The 23,507-nt window shown below is 43.4% G+C and overlaps 1 protein-coding gene across 2 annotated transcripts in view; it reads right to left on the reverse strand.

Annotated features, from left to right (window-relative positions):
* Positions 1-23,507, reverse strand: part of CRB1 (crumbs cell polarity complex component 1) — a 280,936-nt gene that overhangs the window by 38,269 nt on the left and 219,160 nt on the right. For both annotated transcript variants that reach the window (XM_067020765.1, XM_067020771.1), the window contains 4 exons: positions 16,993-17,949; positions 11,262-11,809; positions 9,696-9,861; positions 2,260-3,166 (listed from right to left, as the gene is read on the reverse strand). In XM_067020765.1, the coding sequence (XP_066876866.1) occupies positions 2,260-3,166; positions 9,696-9,861; positions 11,262-11,809; positions 16,993-17,949 (2,578 nt within the window). The remainder of the gene's footprint in view (positions 1-2,259; positions 3,167-9,695; positions 9,862-11,261; positions 11,810-16,992; positions 17,950-23,507) is intronic.

Consider the following 23,507-nt stretch of genomic DNA (forward strand, 5'->3'; position numbering starts at 1 on the left):
AAACGTGCTATAGCTAGGCCAGAGGAAAATTGCATCTCTGTAAAGGCCAGGAAAGAAAGGACAGGACTCTGGTACCCAAGCCCTCATGCGATTTCTCCATTGCCTTTCACAGCTGAACTCCAGTTGCCCTGCCAACACTTGCTGCCCCCATCTGATACCTCACAGCTCGGCAGAATGCAAGCCAAGTGCTGTCCAGGAGGTTTGTACACGGCACTCGGTGGTGACCACATGTGAATTCTGAGCTTGGCTCTTCTGTTTATCAACAGAGCTGTATATATTAAGGAATCCTTACAAGGGGCAGAACAAATTGTTAGAAGCTAAGCAGAACTTTACTGTGTGATAAAATCCAGTGGTGTGAAGGGACTGGTTAAAAAGATTTTATGCTGTTCGGGTCCTTCGACCCACTGTGCATGTTCTGCATGGAACTGGATACGCAGTTAATATTCAGGAAATATCCGATGAATTTAATTTGTCCTGCTGTGCGCACTGCAGCTAATATGGAGAAACCGGTCTATATGATGTTAAGTGTGTCTCTTCCTACAAGAGCTAATCAATTCGAATTTAAAAAGAAGATATCCTAAGGACTTTTCAAAGGAGCCAAAAGTGTCAACCAGCGTGGAAAGGGGTCAATTAGCAATGCAAATATGAAGCTTTGTATACATCATATGTTTAATAAACATTTTGAACCTCATTACAAAGTACTTTTGAATCAAAACTTTAATCTTTGAAAACCTGACTTTGATGAATTAGGCAGAAAAAATACTGGAGCACTGCTTACTGGGGCATATTTGTTTATTTTACTTATCCAAAGTCACCATGGCAGTACTATTAATTTTGATCCTGAATTTCTTTTGCTTTTAAGCATTCACATCACCTGTTGGCAAATGAGTCGGTGAACTCATGAGAAGTGACGTTTTATTGGAACGTCAACGCTCAGCACCTAACCCTGTGTCACGCCTTCACAGACTCCGAACAGCAATAAGTGTTATGGAGACAAATACATCTTTTTATAGGCGTGGCTACATTTTCTGTCTACTAAGAGATTCATCCAGTTAAGGAACACTTCTGAATTAGTGTAATGTCTGCAGGTTGCCAGCCAACTCCAGGCCTTCCTGTCCGCCTTCTGGAATCAATTGCTTGCTAGAAATAACCGTCTCACGTGCCTATAACAACTCAATTGTTTAGTGAATTCAAAACAAGTGTAAGTTATAAAAACAATAATGAATTCTACTTACATAGAAATACTAAAGAGTGTGACTTGGCAGGAAAATATTCATTCCTGTTTCTATTTATATTACATGAAACGGATATGACTGCCAGAACTAAGCTTTATAGTTTTAGAAAAAACTGTGAAATGTTTTGAAATGGGCGAAAGAGATCACTGGGTATTCTTTCAGTGGAATGCTGGGTGTTATATAAAAGACCCTCTAAGATTATCTGATTTTTCTGATGTGTATGACTCAGGTTTTCTTTACCAAGCTAGTTCACAACTCTGTAAGTTGTAGAGAATTACAGTAATACTAATGGATCTTGTTCATTGAAGTGCAAATGAATTTGAAGCGATACAGTCAATTGTCACACTGTAGAAATAGTGTGCTTCAAATACTAATTTTGTTGTCCTCCAGGCTATTAAACAATTTTGCATTTATTGGTAAATTCATTTCCTCATCCCTATTTACAAGTGTGTGTATATATATTATATGGACATATTTATGTATATGATTAGATTATCCTTTGACATTTTGATTTTTATCTTACTGGTTCCCTCATTAATTAATGACAAAGTCATCAAAACGTTCATTCTGAGAGTCAAGATTTCACCCTTTTGAAATTATACTCTAACATGGTCTTTTCAGAACCATATGAGTTTACCTGCCTGAAACACCCCAGAGGATTCTCTTAGGGGTGGGAGTCATGCTTCCTCCAACAATACTAAAATTCGGCTCTTGCATTGGTTGTAAATGTATCTGTTTCCTGAGGCCTTAAGGCTGTCAGACTCTGGGGCTGTAGCTCCTGAGACATTCGAACAGAGATGACTGAGAAAACATTTTGCTCGAAGTCTGCTCCAAACCCTGCCCTTCCTCTTTGTAGAACATGCCAGCAGGTGAGGTCCTGTCTTCACAAGACCGAACTGTGATGGCTGTTGACTGTCACCCCCTGCTCAGCACAGCCTGTATGTTCATACCTGGGCGGAGGGCTTTCCAGTTTGAAGATGTAGAACACAGCTCGAAACACACTTTCTGTGGATATTATGCTCACCTGCAGAATTTTCCTGTGAAATTTCCAGGACAGCGGCAAGCATAGCCACTGGTGTCGCTGACGCAGGTGGCCCCGTTTGCACACAGGTGACTCTGGCAATTGTCTACATCTGATTCACAGTTCACACCGGTGTAGCCAGGCTCACACCTGCAGCGATAGCCTGCAACTCTGTCGGAGCAGTTGCCATGGATACAGGGGTTTGAAAGGCATTCATCAATGTCGAGTTCACAGTGTGCCCCTGACCATCCCACGGCACAGGTGCAGTGATGAGAACTGTACATGTCTTCACAATGTCCTCCGTGCGAGCAGGGGCTGGAATGGCAGGCGTTTAACTGCAAACAGCCAGTAACCACTGGGTGGATAGAGATTTTGAGAAACTGCTCCTCCTGAGGTTTATTAATGAAACCATGAACATTTTCAAAGTAAGAGAGATAAATGCCACTGATTTCTATTGTACTTAGACACCCTCGCAGGCCCTGCGTGTTGTCACTAGCTCGCTCACCCACATAAATGTTTATATCATCCTTCAGGAAGCTGAGACTCCCAGCAGCAACTGCGCTGGTCACAAGAGGTGTTCGCTGGTCCACTTCCATTTGCCACCTGGAAGCCTGGGCCCGTGGGTCTGTCATGGAGAGAGTCACTTGGTGCCACACGCCATCATCCACTGACTGCAGACTTGTCAGACTCAGCACGTAAAAACTGTTGCCACTCTGCAGCTGAAATAATAACTGGGAGTCCCGAATGCTAATATTAAGGAATTCAGGCTCCTTCTCTGCGTGCAATATGATCGCGTTTGCGTCCCTTGTTCTGAAACCAAATGTGATATTGGTGAGTTCTCTGGTAATATTCCCATTGCTCCTGAATAATATCTCACTGCTTTGTCCATCAAAAACGGCATTTGCGATACCTAAAGAGAGAAGGCAACGCCAATCAGCAACTTTACTAAATCTGTAATGTTTGCCTAAGTACCTTTATTGACATTAATGATCGTTACTACCGTCATGTACGGATTGTTTGATACAGGCTAGGCACTCTGTTAGTTGCTTTTATATTATTTTTAATATGAAGTTCTCGAATATAGGTTCATATGGCGAGCTGCGTCTGACCAGCAGAATAACAGTCGCCACACGCTAGATTCTTCTCGTATCACACTTTATTGGAGTACAGCTTGGTTAAGGAAAGATGGAAGGAAGACCCCGCAGCCGTAACGGCAGCTGCCTATATAAGATTCGGGATACTGTGCAAGTCTCTGATTGGTTCATATCGAAGGCCTAATTACACGTCGCCTTCGGACTGGTTACTGCTCTAAAACCTTGTTAGCATATCTCAACGCATGCGCACTGGCTACAGGATGGATGACTCAGCTTTTTCTACCCTGCTTTGCGGCAACGCTTTGCCGCGCCCCACAGGTTCATTATTATTATCATCTCTATTTTACGGAAGAAGAAACTGAGACTCACAGAGGTTAAGTAATTTTCTCACGGTCAAGTGGCTCATAGATAGTTAAGCCACAATGTCAAACTTGGGTGGTCAGATGCCAAAACCCAAATCATGTATTTCTTTTCCACTGAAATGCAGTACCTTCTAATGTTATTTTATAGCTGCTCCCACAAAATAAAGCATTGGTTACCCACTTTACACATAAAGAAATTGAGCACAAAGAACACAGGTCTAGCTATAAACTGGGCCTCAAGTGACACAGTTAATTAACAGTGGAGTCTGGCTTCTGAGTACGCTGACCCGGAGGCACTTAAAAGTAGCATTCTAAATGACTGATGTAGCAGCTGGCAAACTCCCGTTATGTGCTGAGTTACCAGTCTGTGCCTAACTCCAAGTAGCATCCTGGGGTTGGGCAAAATTATACAACCGTACCCTCTGCTCTAATACCCGCCCACATACATGTGACCACGGGGGACCACGGACCACGGCACTTTGGGGCAATCTTTTTTTTGTTGTTTTTTTTTTTTTTTTTTTTTTGCGGTACGCGGGCCTCACTGTTGTGGCCTCTCCCGTTGCGGAGCACAGGCTCCGGACGCGCAGGCTCAGCGGCCACGGCTCACGAGCCCAGCCGCTCCGCGGCACGTGGGATCCTCCCGGACCGGGGCACGAACCCGCGTCCCCTGCATCGGCAGGCGGACCCTCAACCACTGCGCCACCAGGGAAGCCTTGGGGCAATCTTATTGCAGTTTTCTGTTAGACTGTTTTTCCAATTCCACAAGATCAGGCGTTCCCGGCTTGCTTTATCTCTTAAAATATCTAACCCTATCTGTTTACGATCTCCTTTGTTACTTTCTTGAGAAAACAGGAGAAGGAAGAACTGCTTCAATTTCCCACCTAATCTGCAAACCTAACACATCTGGATCCACTCTGCTTTCCATTTGTTATAATGGAGGCATCGTCCTTATTCTCATCTGCACAATGACAGAAAAAGATCTCCTGCTCTCTCTGCCCCTGGTTCCAGACACAGGGCTTCTAAAACCCTGGTAAATTCCTAGGTGATAAGTGCGCTGCCCTGGGGACATCTTTGCTCTAAGGAGACCCTGACTCTGGGTGGGCTCCTGGATGGAGCCTGGATGCAGGCTGGTCATCAGGAAGCCCAAGCCTTGATTAGAAGCTTGAAATGGTCAGCCCGAGCTCATCCTCCAGAGAAGGAAGGGTGCAGAAAATGGAGTTAACAATTGGTCACGCTTACATGAGGAAGCCTCCATAAAAGGGTTCAGAGAGCTTCCAAGTTGTTCAACATACCCACGCTGGAACGGTCATGCACCTGAACTCCTCGGGACAGAAGCTCCTACACTGCGGACCCTCCCAGACCTCGCCCTACGCATCTCTTCATCTGGTTGTTCATCTGGGACCTTTATCATATCCTTTAATAAACTGGCAAACAATTGACGGTTTCCCTGAGTTCTGTGAGCTGCTCTAGCAAATTAGTTGAACCGAGGCGGGGGTCGTGAGAGCCTCAGATTTATAGCTGGTGGGTCAGGAGCACAGGTGACAACCTGGACTTGCAATTGGCATCTGAAGCGAAGTGGGGGGGGGTCTTCTGGTGGGACTGAGCCCTTAGCCTGTGAGATCTGACACTAGGTCTGGGTGGATAGTGTCAGAGTTGAATTAAATTGAGATCCACTGTAGGACAGCCAGCTAGTGTAGCAGAATTGCTTGGTGGGGGGACCCCCGCATATCAGGTGTCAGCAGTGCTGTGCGTGTACTCCTACTGTGGGCTCTCCCTCCTCAGGTGGGAAACTGTAGGTGCTCCAGCCCACATCCAAGGGCAACTCTCCCAGTCACGCCTTGGGTCCCTTTCATCTTCACCTTTTTTAGATAATTTGCTTCTACACGTGACCTCTTTCTGTTCTGCATCATTTTCCCCTCCCTCTTTGTTGCTTCCCATCAGCATAAGAATATGCTGTAATTGCTCCAATCGTAAAAGATAAAAACACAGGCAAGACCCAGGTGCACCACCCTGACCTCCCTCTACCCTGTTGCCTTCTTATTTCTCTAGTTCCTTTTCCAGCAAAACTTCTCCACATCGTTTTATATTCACCTTGTCTCAACTTTCTCGTCCCCCATTTTCTTTTTAATACCTTCGGCCTTGTTCCCCATCACGTCACTGAAACCACTCTTGTCAAGGTCACCGTGACCTCTGTTTTACACGATCCAGCGGCCAATTCTCTATTCTCTTTATCTCCCAGCTTTCAGTAGAAATTGACCTTAAGACACTGTCTTTACCTCATGTGTGGGTCACCACACCCAACCTCGAACACTTTATTATACAGCCTATTCCAACCACTTCTCAGCGTCCTGGCTTCTGTTGCTCTGCAGAGCAACGTACCAGCCACGCCTTCGCCCAACACCTCCACGGTTACCGTCACGTCTAGAAAGGATTCCTAAATCCTAAACACGGCGGTCGGAGTCTACGTGACCCGACCCCTAACTCTCCAATCCCATCTCCTGCCAGTCTTCCTCAGGCGCGTGCTACAGCCACAAACACTTCTTGCTGTTTTTTGAAGACGCCAAGCTTGTTCCCAAACCAGGCCTTTTACACTTGCTGTTACTTAGACATGATATTGGCCCCCGATCTTTCCACACTGGACTCTCTCTCAACAAAACGTGCGCTCAAATGTCACCTCCTCCGAGATGCTTTCCCCAACTATCCAAGTGAAAGTGTCCCCACCCCCAACCCACTCGCTTTTTAATTACTCAGCTTTGTTTTCTTCAGAGCATCGAGCAGCTCTCTGAAATTACATTGTTAACTTTCCGACTTGTTCCTTGTCTGTCTTTCCTCACTAGCACAGGAGCTTTTACAAGATCACGGAACTTCTCTGTCTAGGTTCTCCCTAAACCCGACGCAGGGAACATTGCCTGGCAGAGAACAGGCGCTCAGTAAATATTACTAAATGAATGATCTATAAAAATAACTCAATCCTTAATTCTGAAAAGTGAGATAATGATTAGAAACCACAGCAGGAGTAAATTCAAGGGTATCATTCAAGTGTATCATTTGACTGGATTACCATTTCACTTGATTTTATTGCTTTTTTTTTTTTTTTTTTTTTTTTTTTTTTTTTTTTTTGCGGTATGCGGGCCTCTCACTGTTGTGGCCTCTCCCGTTGCGGAGCACAGGCTCCGGACGCGCAGGCTCAGCGGCCACGGCTCACGGGCTTAGTTGCTCCGCGGCACGTGGGATCTTCCCGGACCAGGGCGCGAACCCGTGTCCCCTGCATCGGCAGGCGGATTCTCAACCACTGCGCCACCAGGGAAGCCCGATTTTATTGCTTTTGACTGTGGTGTTTTTTCCCAGCAAATTTGGGGTTGGGATTAGGCAGGAAAAGAGCAAGAAGTGTCTCATTACATGTTTTTGCATAAATGTTAACATGACAAATCTCATTAGCCCTCCAACTCCTGAAGGAAGAATACTGTCTGTCATGCTGTATAAACTAGTTTCATTGACAGACTGACAACATGGACATCACTTCTTGTGATCTGAGTAAGAAAACGCAGTACACGTTAACGTTTATACTTTGCCTTTTCTTCAGGGGACGTTTTCATAATAAACACACCTGTATCTAAGGTGGGTTGTAATTTTTAATTGTCTCTTTTCAGATAGGATACAGAGATAGAAATGATTAAGTACTAAAGGCAAACTTGGGGTAATGCACGAGCTATACTCTCAAGAGTACGTTATTCTAGCAGAACTATCTTCTCAACACACCTCACTAGAAATAAATACAATAGTGTCATGAGGTCACATCAAATGAAAATTATACAAAATAGCAAAAGTGAATGCTAGGGTTTATACCTATCGGTTAGGAAAATTTCACCCCTCCTACTAATTTACATTTTCTCCCTTCATTTAAGATAAGTCATACTTAAAGCAATGTTACTGAGACTTTTTGAAAGGTCAGAGGCAAACGTTTCCCACTTTCTGTAGCTGCAATGCAGCAGCAGTGAAGATTATTCACGCCTTTCTGACGTGGGGCATCCAGATCCTTTATGTGGGGACGGAGCGCAATACGCACCCGGGGTACGGTTCTTGGACTGCCACGGTTTTCAGAAACCCTATTCTTTTTTTCCCAGTGAAAATGTTCAAAATGATTTAAACCCCGTTGTAGAATGTAATCGGGACTGAGAACTTTAGTATTTCTGTCAAAAGCTTAACAGTAAAATTAATAAGCAGTAAACTATTTTAAACAAGCAATTCAGAGGGCCGAGCACTGCAAAAGGTGTCATCAAAGTTCTGTGTCATATTAGAGGCCTGATCTCATCCTTTACGCAAACGCATCATGCTTTATTCATGTGTGCAGCATACTACTTCTTAAATATGAAACATAAGAGTATGTGTACTCTTTTAGGAACCGCCCCCCAAGTATATGCACTGTGCAATACATTTCACATACGATTTTGATATATGATTTTAAAATGCAGAAACATAAAAGTAACTGTATTCTCATTCTCAGTCACTTTGGGGCTCGGCGGTTGATTTGGGCCTCAGGTCAGTCTACCCGCTTAGCTCCAGACCATCATTTTAGTGCAGTGTTTTCCAAGGTATTTTATGTATTTTTTTAATTGTATGCAGATAATGTCATTTAAGTCTAGAGCAGTTAAGTGAAAATGCCGAGCTAAATTGAAGAAAAATATATATTCATTTAACAAATATTTACTGACAACCTCCTACATGTCTGGCACGATTCTAAGTGCTGAGAGTAACGTGGGAAACCAGACAGAAAATCTCCCGCCCTTTTGAAACTTATTTTCCATCGAGGAAAAGACGACGAACAAGTGTAACAAATACCTGTGTAACGAAACATCCAAGGACGATGAGAGCCACGGAGAAAAGTAAAGCCAGGGAAGAGGGCACTTGGGTGGAAAAGGGAGTGGAGGGATGAGGGCGTCGTGAAGCTCTGGGCTGAGCGAGCTCCGGGCAGAGATGGTGGCGGCGCGTAGGGCCTAACTGCTGGGGCGCAAGAACACTGGACAGAAGGACATCGGAGGCACCCTGAGGACAAGTCTTAGAGGGTTTCTCCCACTCTGAACGGGAGCAGGGACATGGGACGGTAGCTGGGGGGGATGGGAGGGATATCGAGGGAAATCGTCTGTAATGAGGAGACCTGACAGTATGTTTATATACGGAGGGGAAAACTGATGATGCTGGCGGGTGAGGGAAAACATTTCAGAAGCAATATCTTCGAACAAAGGGAAGAGATTAGAATGGCGTGCGAACATAGACGGTTGGCTGTAGACTGAACTGCGCGTCATTTGAACTAGGAGAAAAGACGTACTATAAATAATAGTGTGGCTACTATGTAGACCTGTCAAAGTTGTAAAGATAGTATTCAAATTGCTAACATCTGGGAAACTGTGTTCAGTAGTACTGAACTGGGGCGGGAAAACCGTTCGGATTGAGGGAAAAACTCACGGCAGACATCAATCGAGTGCCTGCTGCGTTTGGCTCTCTACACACGAGGTCATATAATCATCACACGCACACCCATCGTTACCTACTTATCAAGTAGACGTTTCATCCTTTTCTTGCAGAGGAAGCTTTAGATTATGGAGACGTATGAATTGCCAGAAGCCTCATCGTAAACCGATGGCAACGTGCGCACACTGGCACTTTCACTCGGTATTGCCAGTAACCAGAAGAGCCAAACGTCACCTGGCTAATTCTTTCTCTAGAAAGCAGCCTGAAATGATCAAGGATCTGGGCTTGGTGCTGCTCTGACCGCGGTTTCCCGCTCAGAAAGCCAGGGGCCGGATGAGGTGCTCTGGCTTATTACACTGCCATTAGGTTTGTTACGCCCCTGCTTGTGCAGGGAGAAGCAGCTACACGTGTCTCTGCTGAGCTGGAGTTGTCGCTATTCTTCTTCTGCGTCGACTCATGGAACAACTGAAGTGCCCAGCTGAACTGGACGGTGATATGTTTGAACTGCACTTACACTCAAATCCTCGAGGCACCCTCTGGCACTGGGCCCGGGGAGGACACGGGCCGAGTTCACACCAGCGAACCTCCCGGCAAGCTTTCCCGGTTGTGTTCGCAGGGCAGGAGCAGGAGAAGTCGTCCCACAGGGAGAAGCAGACGCCTCCGTTGTGACAGGGGTTGGGCTGGGCAGACAAGAAGTCAAAGGCATAAGAAGCACTGGCAGCTAAACATGGAAAAGACCCTGTTAATCTGTGAATGCTAATTTCCTACATATTTACATTTCGAACTTTTTATATCCATTGGCTGATAAATAGAATAAAACATACTGCCACCATCGAGAGAGAGGAAAAGGGAAATAAAGACAAATGTATAATACGGATCTCCTGTAGCACAAGGAGGATTTTCAAAGGTGTAATTATATTCTCTGTAATTTATAAATTACCAGGCACTTTCACTGTCACTAATGATAGTTTGAGTTAGAGACTCTTCCTCCCGTTTTTACTAGTGAGGAAACTGAGGTCCCGATTGTTGTCCAAGATTCTATCAACAGTCAAACAGGGAAGTTGGTACTTGGCTCCGCTGGGTCCCCAGAGGAGTGACACCACCTCCCCTCCAGCTCTGCCTCTGAATCAGAAGCGTCTCATAATTTGAGTTCTCACAAGGTTTCTCACTAAGTGTTCAAAACAGAAGTATTGATAAAGGAATTTCTGAGAGCTCCGTCTTTATTTATGCCCGGTCCACTGTTCACATGTAATCTAGGCTAGTGACCCAACCTTTTTAAACGCCAATTTCCTTTTCTGTAAATAACATCAATGGAGAGAATAAAAAATGCCTGCTTTGTGCAGTCGTTGTTCCACAGAATGAAATGGATTGATCCATGGAAAAGAGTGCCTGGCACATTGGAGGTGCCCCTACAGTAAAGCTACAATGAGTCATTTTTATGTATTTAGAAGCAAGCCCAGTACATGGCAATAGTTGGAGCTCAATAAATGTTCAACAGATATAAATGCCTTTCCTTCTTTTCCTCTGAAAGCTCATGCAGAGCTGACAAATTCACGTATTGAAGTAGCTTTCAAAAGAGCATACAAAATATACAAAGTAAAGCATGGGCTCTGAGTAATTATATTACAGAAAATTTCAAATCCAACTCCCAGAAAGACGTTACCTCTCAGATTTTTTTTCCTTATTGACTTAGTAGATGTTCAAAACAATGGTAGGTGGGCATTTAAGATAAAGTTAATGGTATCTTCAAAATAAATTAATTCAGTTGAACCTCTGGGATGCCATTAAGAATTGGGCGATTAAAATACAATTATTCTTAAGTCATTTGGTTGGTTGTAGAAGATGTAGTTATCTTGGTTGGTTAAATGGACCATAATGGCAATAAGATCAAGGCCGTACTTTCATGGCTCAACATAAATTCCCGAGTCCTGCTGGGAAAGTATGGATGAAGCATTATTCTACGGCTAGTGGGTCAGTAACACCATATTCACATACAAAGAACAGCTATAATAAATTATCTATTTAATATGATGAAACTTTTAGCGCACAATATGGACATAGTTGGTATGAATAACCCTACCTCACACAGGTTGTCTCCGCGACAGCCTTGGGTCACGTTGACAAGAACTGCATCTTGGGCTGCAGTGCTCGTTGAATTCGGGAAGAATTCCAGATTTTCGTTGTTTAACCTTATATCTTGAATACAGCCTTTGAAGAATCCACCATTAACTTCGGTCTCCTGTCTGTTAGGCAGTCCACCAACGTAGAGGACATCTCCTCTTTGCAGTCTCCACGTAGGAGCAGAAATAAATCCTAGGTTTTGCGACGACTGATACAGTTCGATTCTATTTGGCTTGATTTTCAAAGATATCAAGTGGACATTTCCATCGCTGAGAACAAATTTTACTAATGACTTGGGAGAACCTGGAGTCAGCATTGCTAGTCTGCCATGCTCTAGCCAAACACGGATGTATTGGCAAGTGCCGTTTTCCAGAGCTAGGAGCAAGCCCGATGGACGATGTGTTCGAACAAACATGGAGAGCGTGAAGGCCTCTCCGTAGCTCTTGTCAAGATGGAAAGCAGCATATCCAGTGGAGTCATCTTGGCCAAATCTGCCTGCCACATACTCTTTAATAGAGGAGGAGAGACAAAGAGGAAACATCTGAAGACCCACAAGTAATGCATATGTATACATATAGGCACAAATACATTCATATTTTTAAAAGTTCAAGACAGGCTCAGTCAATAGAATGACAATTTGAAAAGCCATCCCTGACTTTCTGAACTTCTGAGTTTACTTTATTCTGAAAATAACTACATTTTGGTTTACACTTTGTGGTTGAAGTCCACTGATCACAAAGAGAAAGAGAAGGCTTCTGCACCCATAAACTTTTGAACCTCTTCCTCACTGCCCTAAAAAGGTGGGGCTTAAACGTGGAATATCAGACACTACTGCACTCCAACTGGATTTGGAGAAATTTGTCCCTGCAACACATGTAAGCAGACTAAGCAATCGTCATCGTTGCTATTTGGGGGCATGCTCAAACAAATGGCATCAAACCTAACTGCTCCTTGCAAAGGACAGAGACCAAGAATTCAATTTGCAAATCCTCTTTCGGGAAGGTGCCCCTACTAATATTAAGAGGCAAGGCAGTTGAACAAAGGAAGAGGAGGACTCTTCCTTCTGTGGTCCTGGGTGGGTGAAGGAGAGGCATGGAGCACAAAGTACTAGGGCAAAGCTGAGTTTTGAACTCACCCAACATTTCCTGTGGACAGAGAGCTTTCTAATGCATTGACCTGGCGATGCTATCGATGTGCATCACCACAAGAAAACTCTTGAGAAGTACAAAAATAATCATTGTTGATATAGTAGGAACAAAAGTTCTTGTACTCCTAAAGCTTACATTCCATTTGGGTGGAGGTTATATAGTATGTCAGGTGGTGATAGGTTCCTTGATATACAGAAACTCAGGCAGAGAAAGGGACTAGGGAGAGCTGCGGGTGAGAGTGGAGCTGTCATTTTAAGTGGAGTCGTCAGGGAAGAACTCTCTGAGAAGGTAATATCTGAGCAGAGCCCCGAAGAAGGTAGAGATATTACTGCAGAAATTCAGGAGATAAATGATGGTGGCTTGGATCAGTTGTCATGGTGCAGATGGGGAGAAGTGGTCAGATTTTGGAAATGTTTTCGTAGAACCAACAGGATTTTCTGGGGCAAGTTGCTCTCCAAGGCTTTTGGTCCAAGTAACTAGAAGCATTGAGTTTCCATTTGCAGAGATGGGGAAGAAAACAGGAGGAACAGATTTGGGGGAGAAATGAGATTCCATATAAAATTTGAGATGCCCTATTAGATATCCAGGTGGAAATTTCTAGTCAGTAGTTAGATACAGAGGTTCAGGGGAGACATTCTGGGCTAGTCACAGTAATTTTGGATTTGTCAGCGTAAATGTGGCATTTAAAGCCCTAAGGTTGGAAGAGATCACCAAGAGAGTGAATCTAGAGAGAGAAAAGAAGAGGTCCAAGAACTGAGCCCTTAAACATCAGACATGTGGAGGTAAAGGAGACGATAAAAGAGTAAGACAGAAAGGGAATGAAGGGAGAGTGACACCCCATAAGCCTAGTGAGGAAAGAGTTTTCAGGAAGAGGGCATATTCAACTGTGGTAACTGTTGGTGAGAGGTCAAGGCAGATGAGGACTGAAGAATGACCACTGAATCTTGCAATCTGGAAATCACTGATGAAGTTGACAAGAGAGTTGTCTTAAACATATTGCTATCTTCAAGTCTTCACATCCCAATCCTAACCAGAAAAAAAGCACATTCCAGCATGTATAAATGTTGTCATATGGTTCCACTGAAGTTTGAGCAAAGGTGGGACATATTTTATTTTAGCTGAATTATAGTGAAGCTTGCTTAGGTAACCATCTGTGTTTGAAGATCTTCTGCATAAAAGTCTGCATTTTCAGAATTCTGCCTTCATTTCCTACAGGAACATTACATTTTGAATCTGCATTTGGAGACCACCTGCTCCAGGCAACTACAGGTAGCTTTCAAAGTGCACTGTTGGATGTAACAATCCGTTTGAAGAGGCTAACATCTCTGAATGCACGGCGGCACTTTCATATGAGATAAAACGCTCAATAAGAAAATGTGGCTCTTGAAGTTCCCGAGGTTTGGGAATATGCACAGAATTGCTCTGCCTCAGAGGTGGTCCCCGCTGGCCATCCTGGGACGCCTGCAGCATCACTTTGTGGATCCAGATGAAAAGACAGACAGAACACAGAGCTGTGTCTTTTCCTCAGAAGCTTGACTCTCCAGCAGTCCTATTCTTCAGAAATCACAAGCAAGTAGTCAGAGCACGTGATTTACTACATGATTTTAGAAACACCTGACGCCATATATGACTTGTCTGTGGACACGGAAAGAATGATTCTCATATGTGTTGTTGATGTGTCATGCAGAGGGATGACAAATAGGGATAAGAAATAACCAAGTTTTAATGATTGATGGACTACAACAAGAAGAAATTTATTTAGAATAAATAAAAGCCACTTGGGTCTAAGTGTACTTCATTGGTTTAGGGTGGAAAAAGCAGAAATCTGTGGCACCCAGAGGGAGAACAACTCAAAGTGAACCAATCATAGAATGTGGCTGCCCAAAGGTCAATGGGACATTAGGCTGCAGAATAGAAGAACATTCTCTGGAATGAGAAGGTTACAGTCCTGTGTCACTCCGCACCGTCGGGCACATCTAGGAGCCAGATAAGCAAATTTATCCCAGAGCAGGCAAGCAGCTGATGGAGTGTCTGAAAACGATGTCAGGTGGAAAACAGTAGAAGAAACTGGGTGTGTTTACCATGATAGGAGTGATGGCTTGGATAGTACAAGACACTTTTCTTCAAATATTTGTGTTCTCAAGAAGAAGACATGTAAGTAAGGCTGACATTGGCTTCAAGAGTTACGATGCTGCCAAGGAATGGAAGCTATAGGTCATCATATATTATTTTAGTACAAAAAAGACAACTTCTAGGGGATTTCTGGGAAGATGGAGTGTGAGTGAGTTTCCCATTCCTGAAGGTGTGTAAGCAGAGGTTTGGGTCACTACACTTGGGTGCACAACAGTGTAAAAAATTCAGTCATGGAGTGAAGCTCCTTCTATAGGTAAGAAACTCTAATTCCAAGCAGATAAGAGCGTCAAAGCTTAGATGTACGACTGAAGATAAAACATATGTCAACTGCCTCTCTTAATCAAATATTCTCTAGAAGGGATGAGGTCGGTGATACCTTTATCCTGAACAGTATCCTGGAAGCTCCACGTTCCTGGACACAGCCAGGGCGATAGGATACACTGCAATGACCCTGCAGACAGCTCTGGGAACTAAGCTTTGAGGAACTCTTTTCTGAACTCTTCTTATTGAGACGCTTGATCATTTTTAAAAAATCAACTTTAAAATATAGGAAGCCCGTCTGTCCGTCATGTTTAGTCAGCCAGCTAAATCCTCCATCCAGTCTGCTTGTTCCTTGCAATGGGTACCATGTTTGGGAAACGCTGAGCCAGTTGCATGAACTGGGTGAAGTTTGCCTTGTACTTTTTAGCCCATCTCCTCCTGAACATCTATGTTCAATGACAGGAAGATTCCAGGTTGTCCTTACAGCTTGTAAGCATCTTTTGTGATGGGAATAAACTCCCCAGCAAACATTCCTCAAAGATGTTAGCAAATACAAAATACTTTAGATTTATGACTAAGAGGTGATAGGAGAAATATAACTTTTCTTAAAATTATACCAAGAATTTTCAGAAAGGGACGATTTTACAGAACTTACTCCCTAGAAAGATATCTTCTGAAGCTAAGCATTTTCATGAGGATTAAACCGTTTTAAATAGTGGAGGGGTGGGGGGCAGTGGGGGGAAAAGGAAACTGGAGGAAGAGAGGGGACAGCTAACCAATTCAGGAGCTGGGCTTAAAGACTCTGATTTTCCAAGTTGGAAAAACTAAATTAAAGAAAACCAGAACCCACTGGATCGGCATCCCTTGAATCTATTTACCAGGACAGTCAGCATCACCACGGTCAGTATTAACCTTATGGGTCACTGCACTTGGAAGCTGGTCAAAGTGAGTCAGCATCTGTTTGTTATTTTGTAGTAAAAATATTGCCTTAGGTCAATTAAATTTTTCTTCAAAAAGTGAACACTGCTTCAGCATAATCTCCCCTTTTCTCCTTTAAAAAAAAATCACAAAACAACTTGCCATTCCCTTTAAAATATTACATAGAGCTAGTAGACGCCAGGCCTCATAGCCAAGCAGGTCCGTGATTTGTAATGAATATTGCGGTCAGGGGGAGATCCGTGAACAGCTTCTAATAATTCTCAGCCCTTCATACATGGAGTAGGGTCTAGACCAAGACTGGTTTCAATTTTACTTCATATAAAGCAAAGAAGACTATTTACCAGATGTTGTCCTATTTCAAGTTACTCTCAAATCTTGGGGGTAAATTACAGCTGCACTTCAAAGCAGCCTGTTGCAATTACCTTTCCAACATTTGCAATGCAAGAGAATAAGAAAAAGAAACAGGTATGTACTGATCACGATCAACAGCGGTCTTTGGAACAATGTCAGAAGTAAGGATTTTGAAATGCCTTTCAAACTGATTTGCTAGAGAAATTAGATCAATTAGTTTATGGCATCTACCAAGTTTCAGTGGTGTGACTTCTTTAAAACTTTCTTCTTTCTTTTTTTTTTTCTTAAGACACGTAGGTAAAATGCCTGTTTTCTCCAATGCAACTCTGGAAAATACACCTTTGAATAAAATTGGTGGTTTGTAAAAGTGCTAAACTTAAGCATGATTTTGGAGCTAGCGTGAACTGCATAGAGAGGAGGGCAAGGAAATAACGATGTACTGAGAGTCTACTGTGCACGCGGCATTGTGCTAGAATCTGGCATTGACTAGTTTCATGTCAACGGCCCTGTTTTTCCAAAAAGATGACTCCTCTTTCAAATAAGATTTACAATAAATTTCTGATACACAACAAACGGAAAAATTGTAATAGCATTTTGTAAACACCAAGATGCAAACCCATGTGGATGGGAGCTATGGGCTTATTTTTCACTGCTCTGCGTGCGTGAAACCCTGGCGCCCTATGAACCCACTCAGATTTCATTAAGATACATCATCAGCCTCTTCATTTTCCTGTCAGTGGGCAGCCGGCCGCAGAGTCCTGAGGGCTCCTGATGATTCATAACCAGCAGGAGAGGCCTGGCCGTCTCGTTCCGGCTCTGCTCTGAGGCACAGCCTTCCTGGCGCCCAGCCCCTCTCACCTCTGTGACAGCTCCGGCCTCGGTAGGGCCGGTAGCAATCACACTGGTAACTGAGCCACAAGTTGAGGCAGCGTCCTCTGTTGTGACAGGGTTGGCTCTCACACCAGTCCTTCCTCGTGCAGCCTGCCTTGACATTTAATGACCAGCCAGACGAGACGGTCTCCAGGGTGATGGGATTCGAGTCAAGTTGAACATCTTGGACGCAGCCCACAAGCGAAGGTATGGATGGTCTATTATAGACGTTAAGCAGAGCAGCACCACGGTGGGCTGTTCCCTCTGGTAAACCCCCCAAAAAGGAGTTCTGTAACGCACACGTTGACCCACCGCTTCCAAATGGAGAAGGGGCTCTCGCGATGCATGTCCCCAGGCAAGACTCGTCAAGTAAGGCGAGGGTCACAGCCTCTGCAAACGTCGCCTCCACCGCATGCCACTTCCCATTGCTGGCGTTGTGGGAGATGAACAGGACCACCTTTGGCTGATCCCTGACTTGAACTGATAAGTGGACGTAGCCACTGAGCAGCTCCAGTGTCACGAACACGTCCCTGTCACCTCGGAACAGTAGAAGTGCCACTGGCTGGACAGTCTGAAACCTGAGGGCTATTTTACAACCGGAGTCCTTGGCTGTCACTGAACCACGTGGGACCCACAGGAAGCCGTCACCCTCAAAAGAAAGTGTGGTGACCGTTTCACACCGTGACCCAGTATAGCCAGAGGGACACAGGCAGCCGAATCCATGCTGGCCGTTGTGGATGTGAGGGATGCATGTTCCATTATTTAGACACGGGTGATCAGTGCAGCTGAGGAGCAAATCAGAGCAGTCCCTTCCTCCATAAAATGCTCCAGAACGGTTATCAAATGGGCAGCGGCAAGTGTAAGTCCCAGGCAAGTTCTCGCAAGTACCACCGTTTTGGCAAGGGCTTGAAGAGCACTCATTGATGTCCTCTTCACAGTGGACCCCTGTTCAATGATAAAGAATAGATTAACATTACATATACTCAGATCAAAAATAGAACTTTCGCGTAATCTTCATGTATAATCCTTTGGAGGCGCAGAGCTGGCTCAGGCGCGGGACTGTAACAGAGTGAAATGTGAATAGAGACGGAAGAGCTGACACGGACTCTACCATTCTGCATATGCATGGCGCACAGAAGTGCAGGCATGGTGAACCTTGAACCCTCCCTCTAGAAATAGGTTATTTGCCAAAAAGAGTGGTTGACTCAAACTATCATTGTCACATACATATGTGACACTGAATATCATAAAAATTTCTTTAAAGGAGAGAGAAATAGACTGCTATTGGGAGCAATGCTAGACACAAATTATTTACTTGGGGACTTAATTCCCAGATAGTATCTTGCCCTGGGCTGCTAATTTCACTCTATTCTACTTGGAAACAGCGATCTGCCTTCTCCATTTTTTGCACCTCCCCATAATCCCTAGACACACAGACAGTCCAGACAACTCTCTCTGTGGAGGGCTTCTGAGGAGAATGGAAGGTCCCATAACCTTCTCGCCAGAAGTCTAATATAAACCATGAAATCTATCCAATAACAAGTTCCGGTTTCTAGTTTGTTTACTTTCTTTTACTCTTTTTCCTGGTTCTAAGTCAAAAAAAGGTATCTAATTAGAGAATTGTTAGAATTCATTTAATCCAGGTAACAGAAAGAACTATAACACTTTTTAAGAGTGATGGCTATTGCTTTCAAATGAAGTTCAAATGAACAAATAGTGTTAACAAAAACGGACACATGTATAGGACTCTGTGGCTTCGACAGCACCATCATCCACGTTATGTGTTTGTGTTTACAGCAATCTCCCGAGGTTTTCAAGGCAGATAGGCTTAGCTCTCCTTCACAGACAACACTGAGGCTTAGAAAGATTGGCGTCTAAACTCCAAAGCACTTCTACAATCTGGTTTTTAAAATCCAATCTGACACTGATTTTTAATTGATAATTTAGTGCATTCTTGTTTTTTGTTATTACTAACATGTCTGTCCTATTCTCCCATTTAACTCCATGCCTAAATGTGTGCTTCTTAAATTTAATCAAAAGCTCCTACATTGATAATGTTGGATCTGAATCCCAGCTAGGCAGTGAGCAGGTTACATTTATTTTTTGTGTCTAGGTCTTCTGATCTATAAAATGGGGTTAAAAATAGTACCTGCATCACAGGGCTTTTTAAAGGTTAAGTGAGTAAAGACACATAAGATGCTCATAACATTGCTTAATATGTAAGTGGCTTCTCAGTAAGTGTTGGTTGTAATTAAAAAGTAATAACCAAAGAAATTACCCTGGCATGACAAAGTCAAATAGCACTGTTATCATTGAGAGAGACTATTTAGAAAGTGTGGGCATACAGAATGACCCACAAATTGCCTAACTTTACATAATGAGAGATTTACCTGGACAGCATATTGGGCTGGGATCTCATTAGATCATGCTCTTCACGAGGGAAGGGAAGCTGTTTGATTTACCAACGTATGTCTAAACCACAGCACGATGCCTGGCTCACGTTTGGCACTCGGTAATTAATTTCTGTATGAATTGATTAATGATGACCTTTGTAAGGTGATTAAAATTTTTATCCTGCATTTAACCTGATCTAATCCAGAGCCCACAGTGCTCTTTTTGTGTCTATTTTGAGATAAATTTACCTGGTGGCACAGTGGTTAAATTTTTGCCCACAGCCATTTATGTACCATACATTTAGACCCTTGATTGGACCCCCCTGTACTTATATTTTACTTTACTTGGATTACTTTAATACAATCTTTGTTAATCCAAAAGTATTTTAAGCTCTGTGAAAGGAGGGAACGTGCTATAATCTTAGAGTCTCCCACAGTCCCTGCACAATGCTGTGCATATGTGTGTTATAAAAAGCTGGATGAGTAGAAAAATGAGTAGAAAAAACTAAATCAAACTGATGTATGTGATCTATAATCATCCTCATAGGTAACAGAACTGACACAGAAATTACAGGCTATATTTTATGTGGTATGCGGGCCTCACTGTTGTGGCCTCTCCCGTTGCGGAGCACAGGCTCCGGACGCTCAGGCTCAGCGGCCACGGCTCACGGGCCCAGCCGCTCCGCGGCGTGTGGGATCTTCCCGGACCGGGGCACGAACCCGTGTCCCCTGCATCGGCAGGCGGACTCTCAACCACTGTGCCACCAGGGAAGCCCCCAGGCTATATTTTAAAGGAATGTTAGAATGCAAGTTTCATTTAACTGAACTTACGAAAAGTTCAAACTTTTGTATTAGAAGACAGTTTACTTAAATTTGATTTTCACAGGATTTTGAAAACACACAAAAATCAATCCGTAAGCATTTAATTAAGAGGAATGCTGAACAGCTCATGAGTTATAATTGAAGAAAAACTCTTTTTTTTCCCACCCCTTGTGCCTTTAAACATATTTAATGGGGGATAAAATCTCCCACAGACCCCAAGTCTTTTCTGTTCAGCCTTGATTAATAATAGTCTTAAGATCACATTTTAAAGACCTATAATGAGTAGGATGGCCAGTCGTAAGAAGTGTAAGTTTCAGTGCACTTTGGAATTGAATCTTTTTTCTTTGTCTGTTAGGTCGACTTCAGGCTGTCTTGAAAAAGGACCAGGAAGGGTTCCCCCTTCTTTTTTCCCCTCCCCTCTCCACCTCCAGACTCCTGCCTGAGTGTCAGAAGGGTTCAGAAAGTTTCCCCTGACTGGCGCTGGTGATAGATGGCTCCACTCTCTCTGAGACTGGCAGGTGTTTCAAGGTGACTTTTATCCCGGGGCTCTTTGTGGGGTCCTTGGAGCCCCCTGGTCCATCGCTCCGGCTGAGACTCCAGCCAGCAGGCCTTGTTCTCACGTTGTTGCTCCCCCAGCCCCTTCCTCATTGGTTTCCTAAGGTTTACTTGACATCATCAACTCTGTCTGTTGCTCTTCCTGTGCCTTCTGAGGGGGACCAGGACCCGTTTTACACTGACCACTGACTGACACCCCTCCTGTGATTCCCCAAGGACCCCAGGTCCTCGGGCCTCTGCCCTTCAGGTGGAGGGGAGCATGGTTGCTGCCCAGCCCAGCCCAGCAGCAATTCCACTTCCTTCTCTCTCTTTCCTGCTGCCCCAAGTGAGCAGTCACACCCTTTCATCATTTTTTTTTTTGAAAAGACTTTTTAGAACTGCTTAGACTCTGTGTCATTTACTACTGTCCAAATACATGAAGTTCTGATGAAATAAAATCATGCGGTACAGATAAAAACAGGCCATGAAAGCCCAGAGTCATTAGAGGGCCAAATTGCAGACCACCAAACAGTTCACATTTTAAGAAACTGAAACACCTAAAAATAGATAAGATGGTTTATGAAAAAGAAAGAAAGAGAAGGAAAGATGAAAGGAAAAAAAAAAGGAGAAGAAAAGGCAGGAGGGAGGGAGGAGAGAAGAAACCATTCAGGAAATGTTAGCTCACAAGAATACTGAGTTTAGAAAGAAGAGAAAAATGCACTAAAAATGCATGAACTTTGTGCAGGTTAGTACAATAGTAAACAGTAGAATACACAGGCCTCCTAATACTTTTGTAATGGCATACATATAATGTCTCTAGCAGTTTATTAAAATATGCAGACAGACAGAGGACCTTCAAGATGGCAGAGGAGTAAGACGTGATCACCTTCCTCCCCACATTCCTCAAAATACACCTACATGTGGAACAATTCCTATACAACACTTACTGATTGCTGGCAGAAGACCTCAGATTTCCTAAAAGCTGTGTGGCTGATAGGGTCTTGGTGCTCCGGCTGGGTGTCAGGCCTGAGCCTCTGAGGTGGGAGAGCTGAATTCAGGACATTGGTCCACCAGAGACCTCCTGGCCCCACGTAATATCAATCGGCAAGAGCTCTTCCAGAGAGCTCCATCTCAACGCTAAGACCAAGCTCCACTCAATGACCAGCAAGCTACAGTGCTGGACACCCGATGCCAAACAACTAGTAAGACAGGAACACAACCCCACCCATTAGTAGAGAGGCTGCTTAAAATCATGCTAAGTTCACAGACACCCCAAAACACACCACTGGATGTGGTCTGGTCCACCAGAAAGACAAGATCCAGCCTCATCTACCAGAACACAGGCACCACTTCCCTCCACTAGGACGCCTACGCAACCCACTGAACCAAACTTACCCACTGAGGGCAGACACCAAAAACGATGGGAACTACGAACCTGCAGCCTGTGAAAAGGAGACCCCAAACACAGTAAGTTATGCAAAATGAGGAGACAGAGAAATATGCAGCAGATAAAGGAACAAGGTAAAAACCCACCAGACTAAACAAATGAAGAGGAAACAGGCAGTCTACCTGAAAAAGAATTCAGAGTAATGATAGTAAAGATGATTCAAAATCTTGTAAATAGAATGGAGAAAACACAAGAAACATTTAACAAGGACCTAGAAGAACTAAAGAGCAAACAAACAATGATGAACAACACAATAAATGAAATTAAAAATTCTCTAGAAGGACTCAATAGCAGAATAACTGAGGCAGAAGAAAGGATAAGTGACCTGGAAGATAAAATAGTGGATATAACTACTGCAGAGCAAATAAAGAATTAAAAGAAATGAGGACAGTCTCAGAGACCTCTGGGACAACATTAAACGCATCAACATTCGAATTATCGGGGTCTCAGAAGAAGAAGAGAAAAAGAAAGGGACTGAGAAAATATTTGAAGAGATTATAGTTGAAAACTTTCCCAATATGGGAAAGGAAATAGTCAATCAAGTCCAGGAAGTGCAGAGAGTCCCATACAGGATAAAACCAAGGAGAAACACACCAAGAGACATATTAATCAAACTATCAAAAATTAAACACAAAGAAAAAATATTAAAAGCAGCAAGGGAAAAACAACAAATAACATACAAGGATCTTCTGGAGTTAAACTTTAACTCCAGGAGGAGTTAAAGAAGGAATCCTCATAAGCGCAACATCTGATCTTTCAGCAGAAACTCTGCAAGCCAGAAGGGAGTGGCAGGACATATTTAAAGTGATGAAAGGGAAAAACCTACAACCAAGATTACTCTACCCAGCAAGGATCTTATTCAGATTCACTGGAGAAATTAAAAACTTTACAGACAAGGAAAAGCTAAGAGAATTCAGCACCACCAAACCAGCTTTACAACAAATGCTAAAGGAAATTCTCTAAGTGGGAAACACAGGAGAAGGAAAAGACCTACAATAACAAACCCAAAATAATTAAGAAAATGGTAATAGGAACATACATATTGATAAGTACCTTATATGTAAATGGATTAAATGCTCCCACCAAAAGACATAAACTGGCTGAATGGATACAAAAATAAGACCCATATACATGCTGTCTACAAGAGACCCACTTCAGACCTAGGGACACATATAGGCTGAAAGTGAGGGGATGGAAAAAGATATTCCATACAAATGGAAATCAAAAGAAAGCTGGAGTAGCAATTCTCATATAAGAAAAAATAGACTTTAAACTAAAGACTATTACAAGAGAAAAAGAAGGACACA

The sequence above is a fragment of the Kogia breviceps genome, chromosome 1 (genome assembly GCF_026419965.1).
Source record: "Kogia breviceps isolate mKogBre1 chromosome 1, mKogBre1 haplotype 1, whole genome shotgun sequence".
Lineage (NCBI taxonomy): Eukaryota > Metazoa > Chordata > Mammalia > Artiodactyla > Physeteridae > Kogia > Kogia breviceps.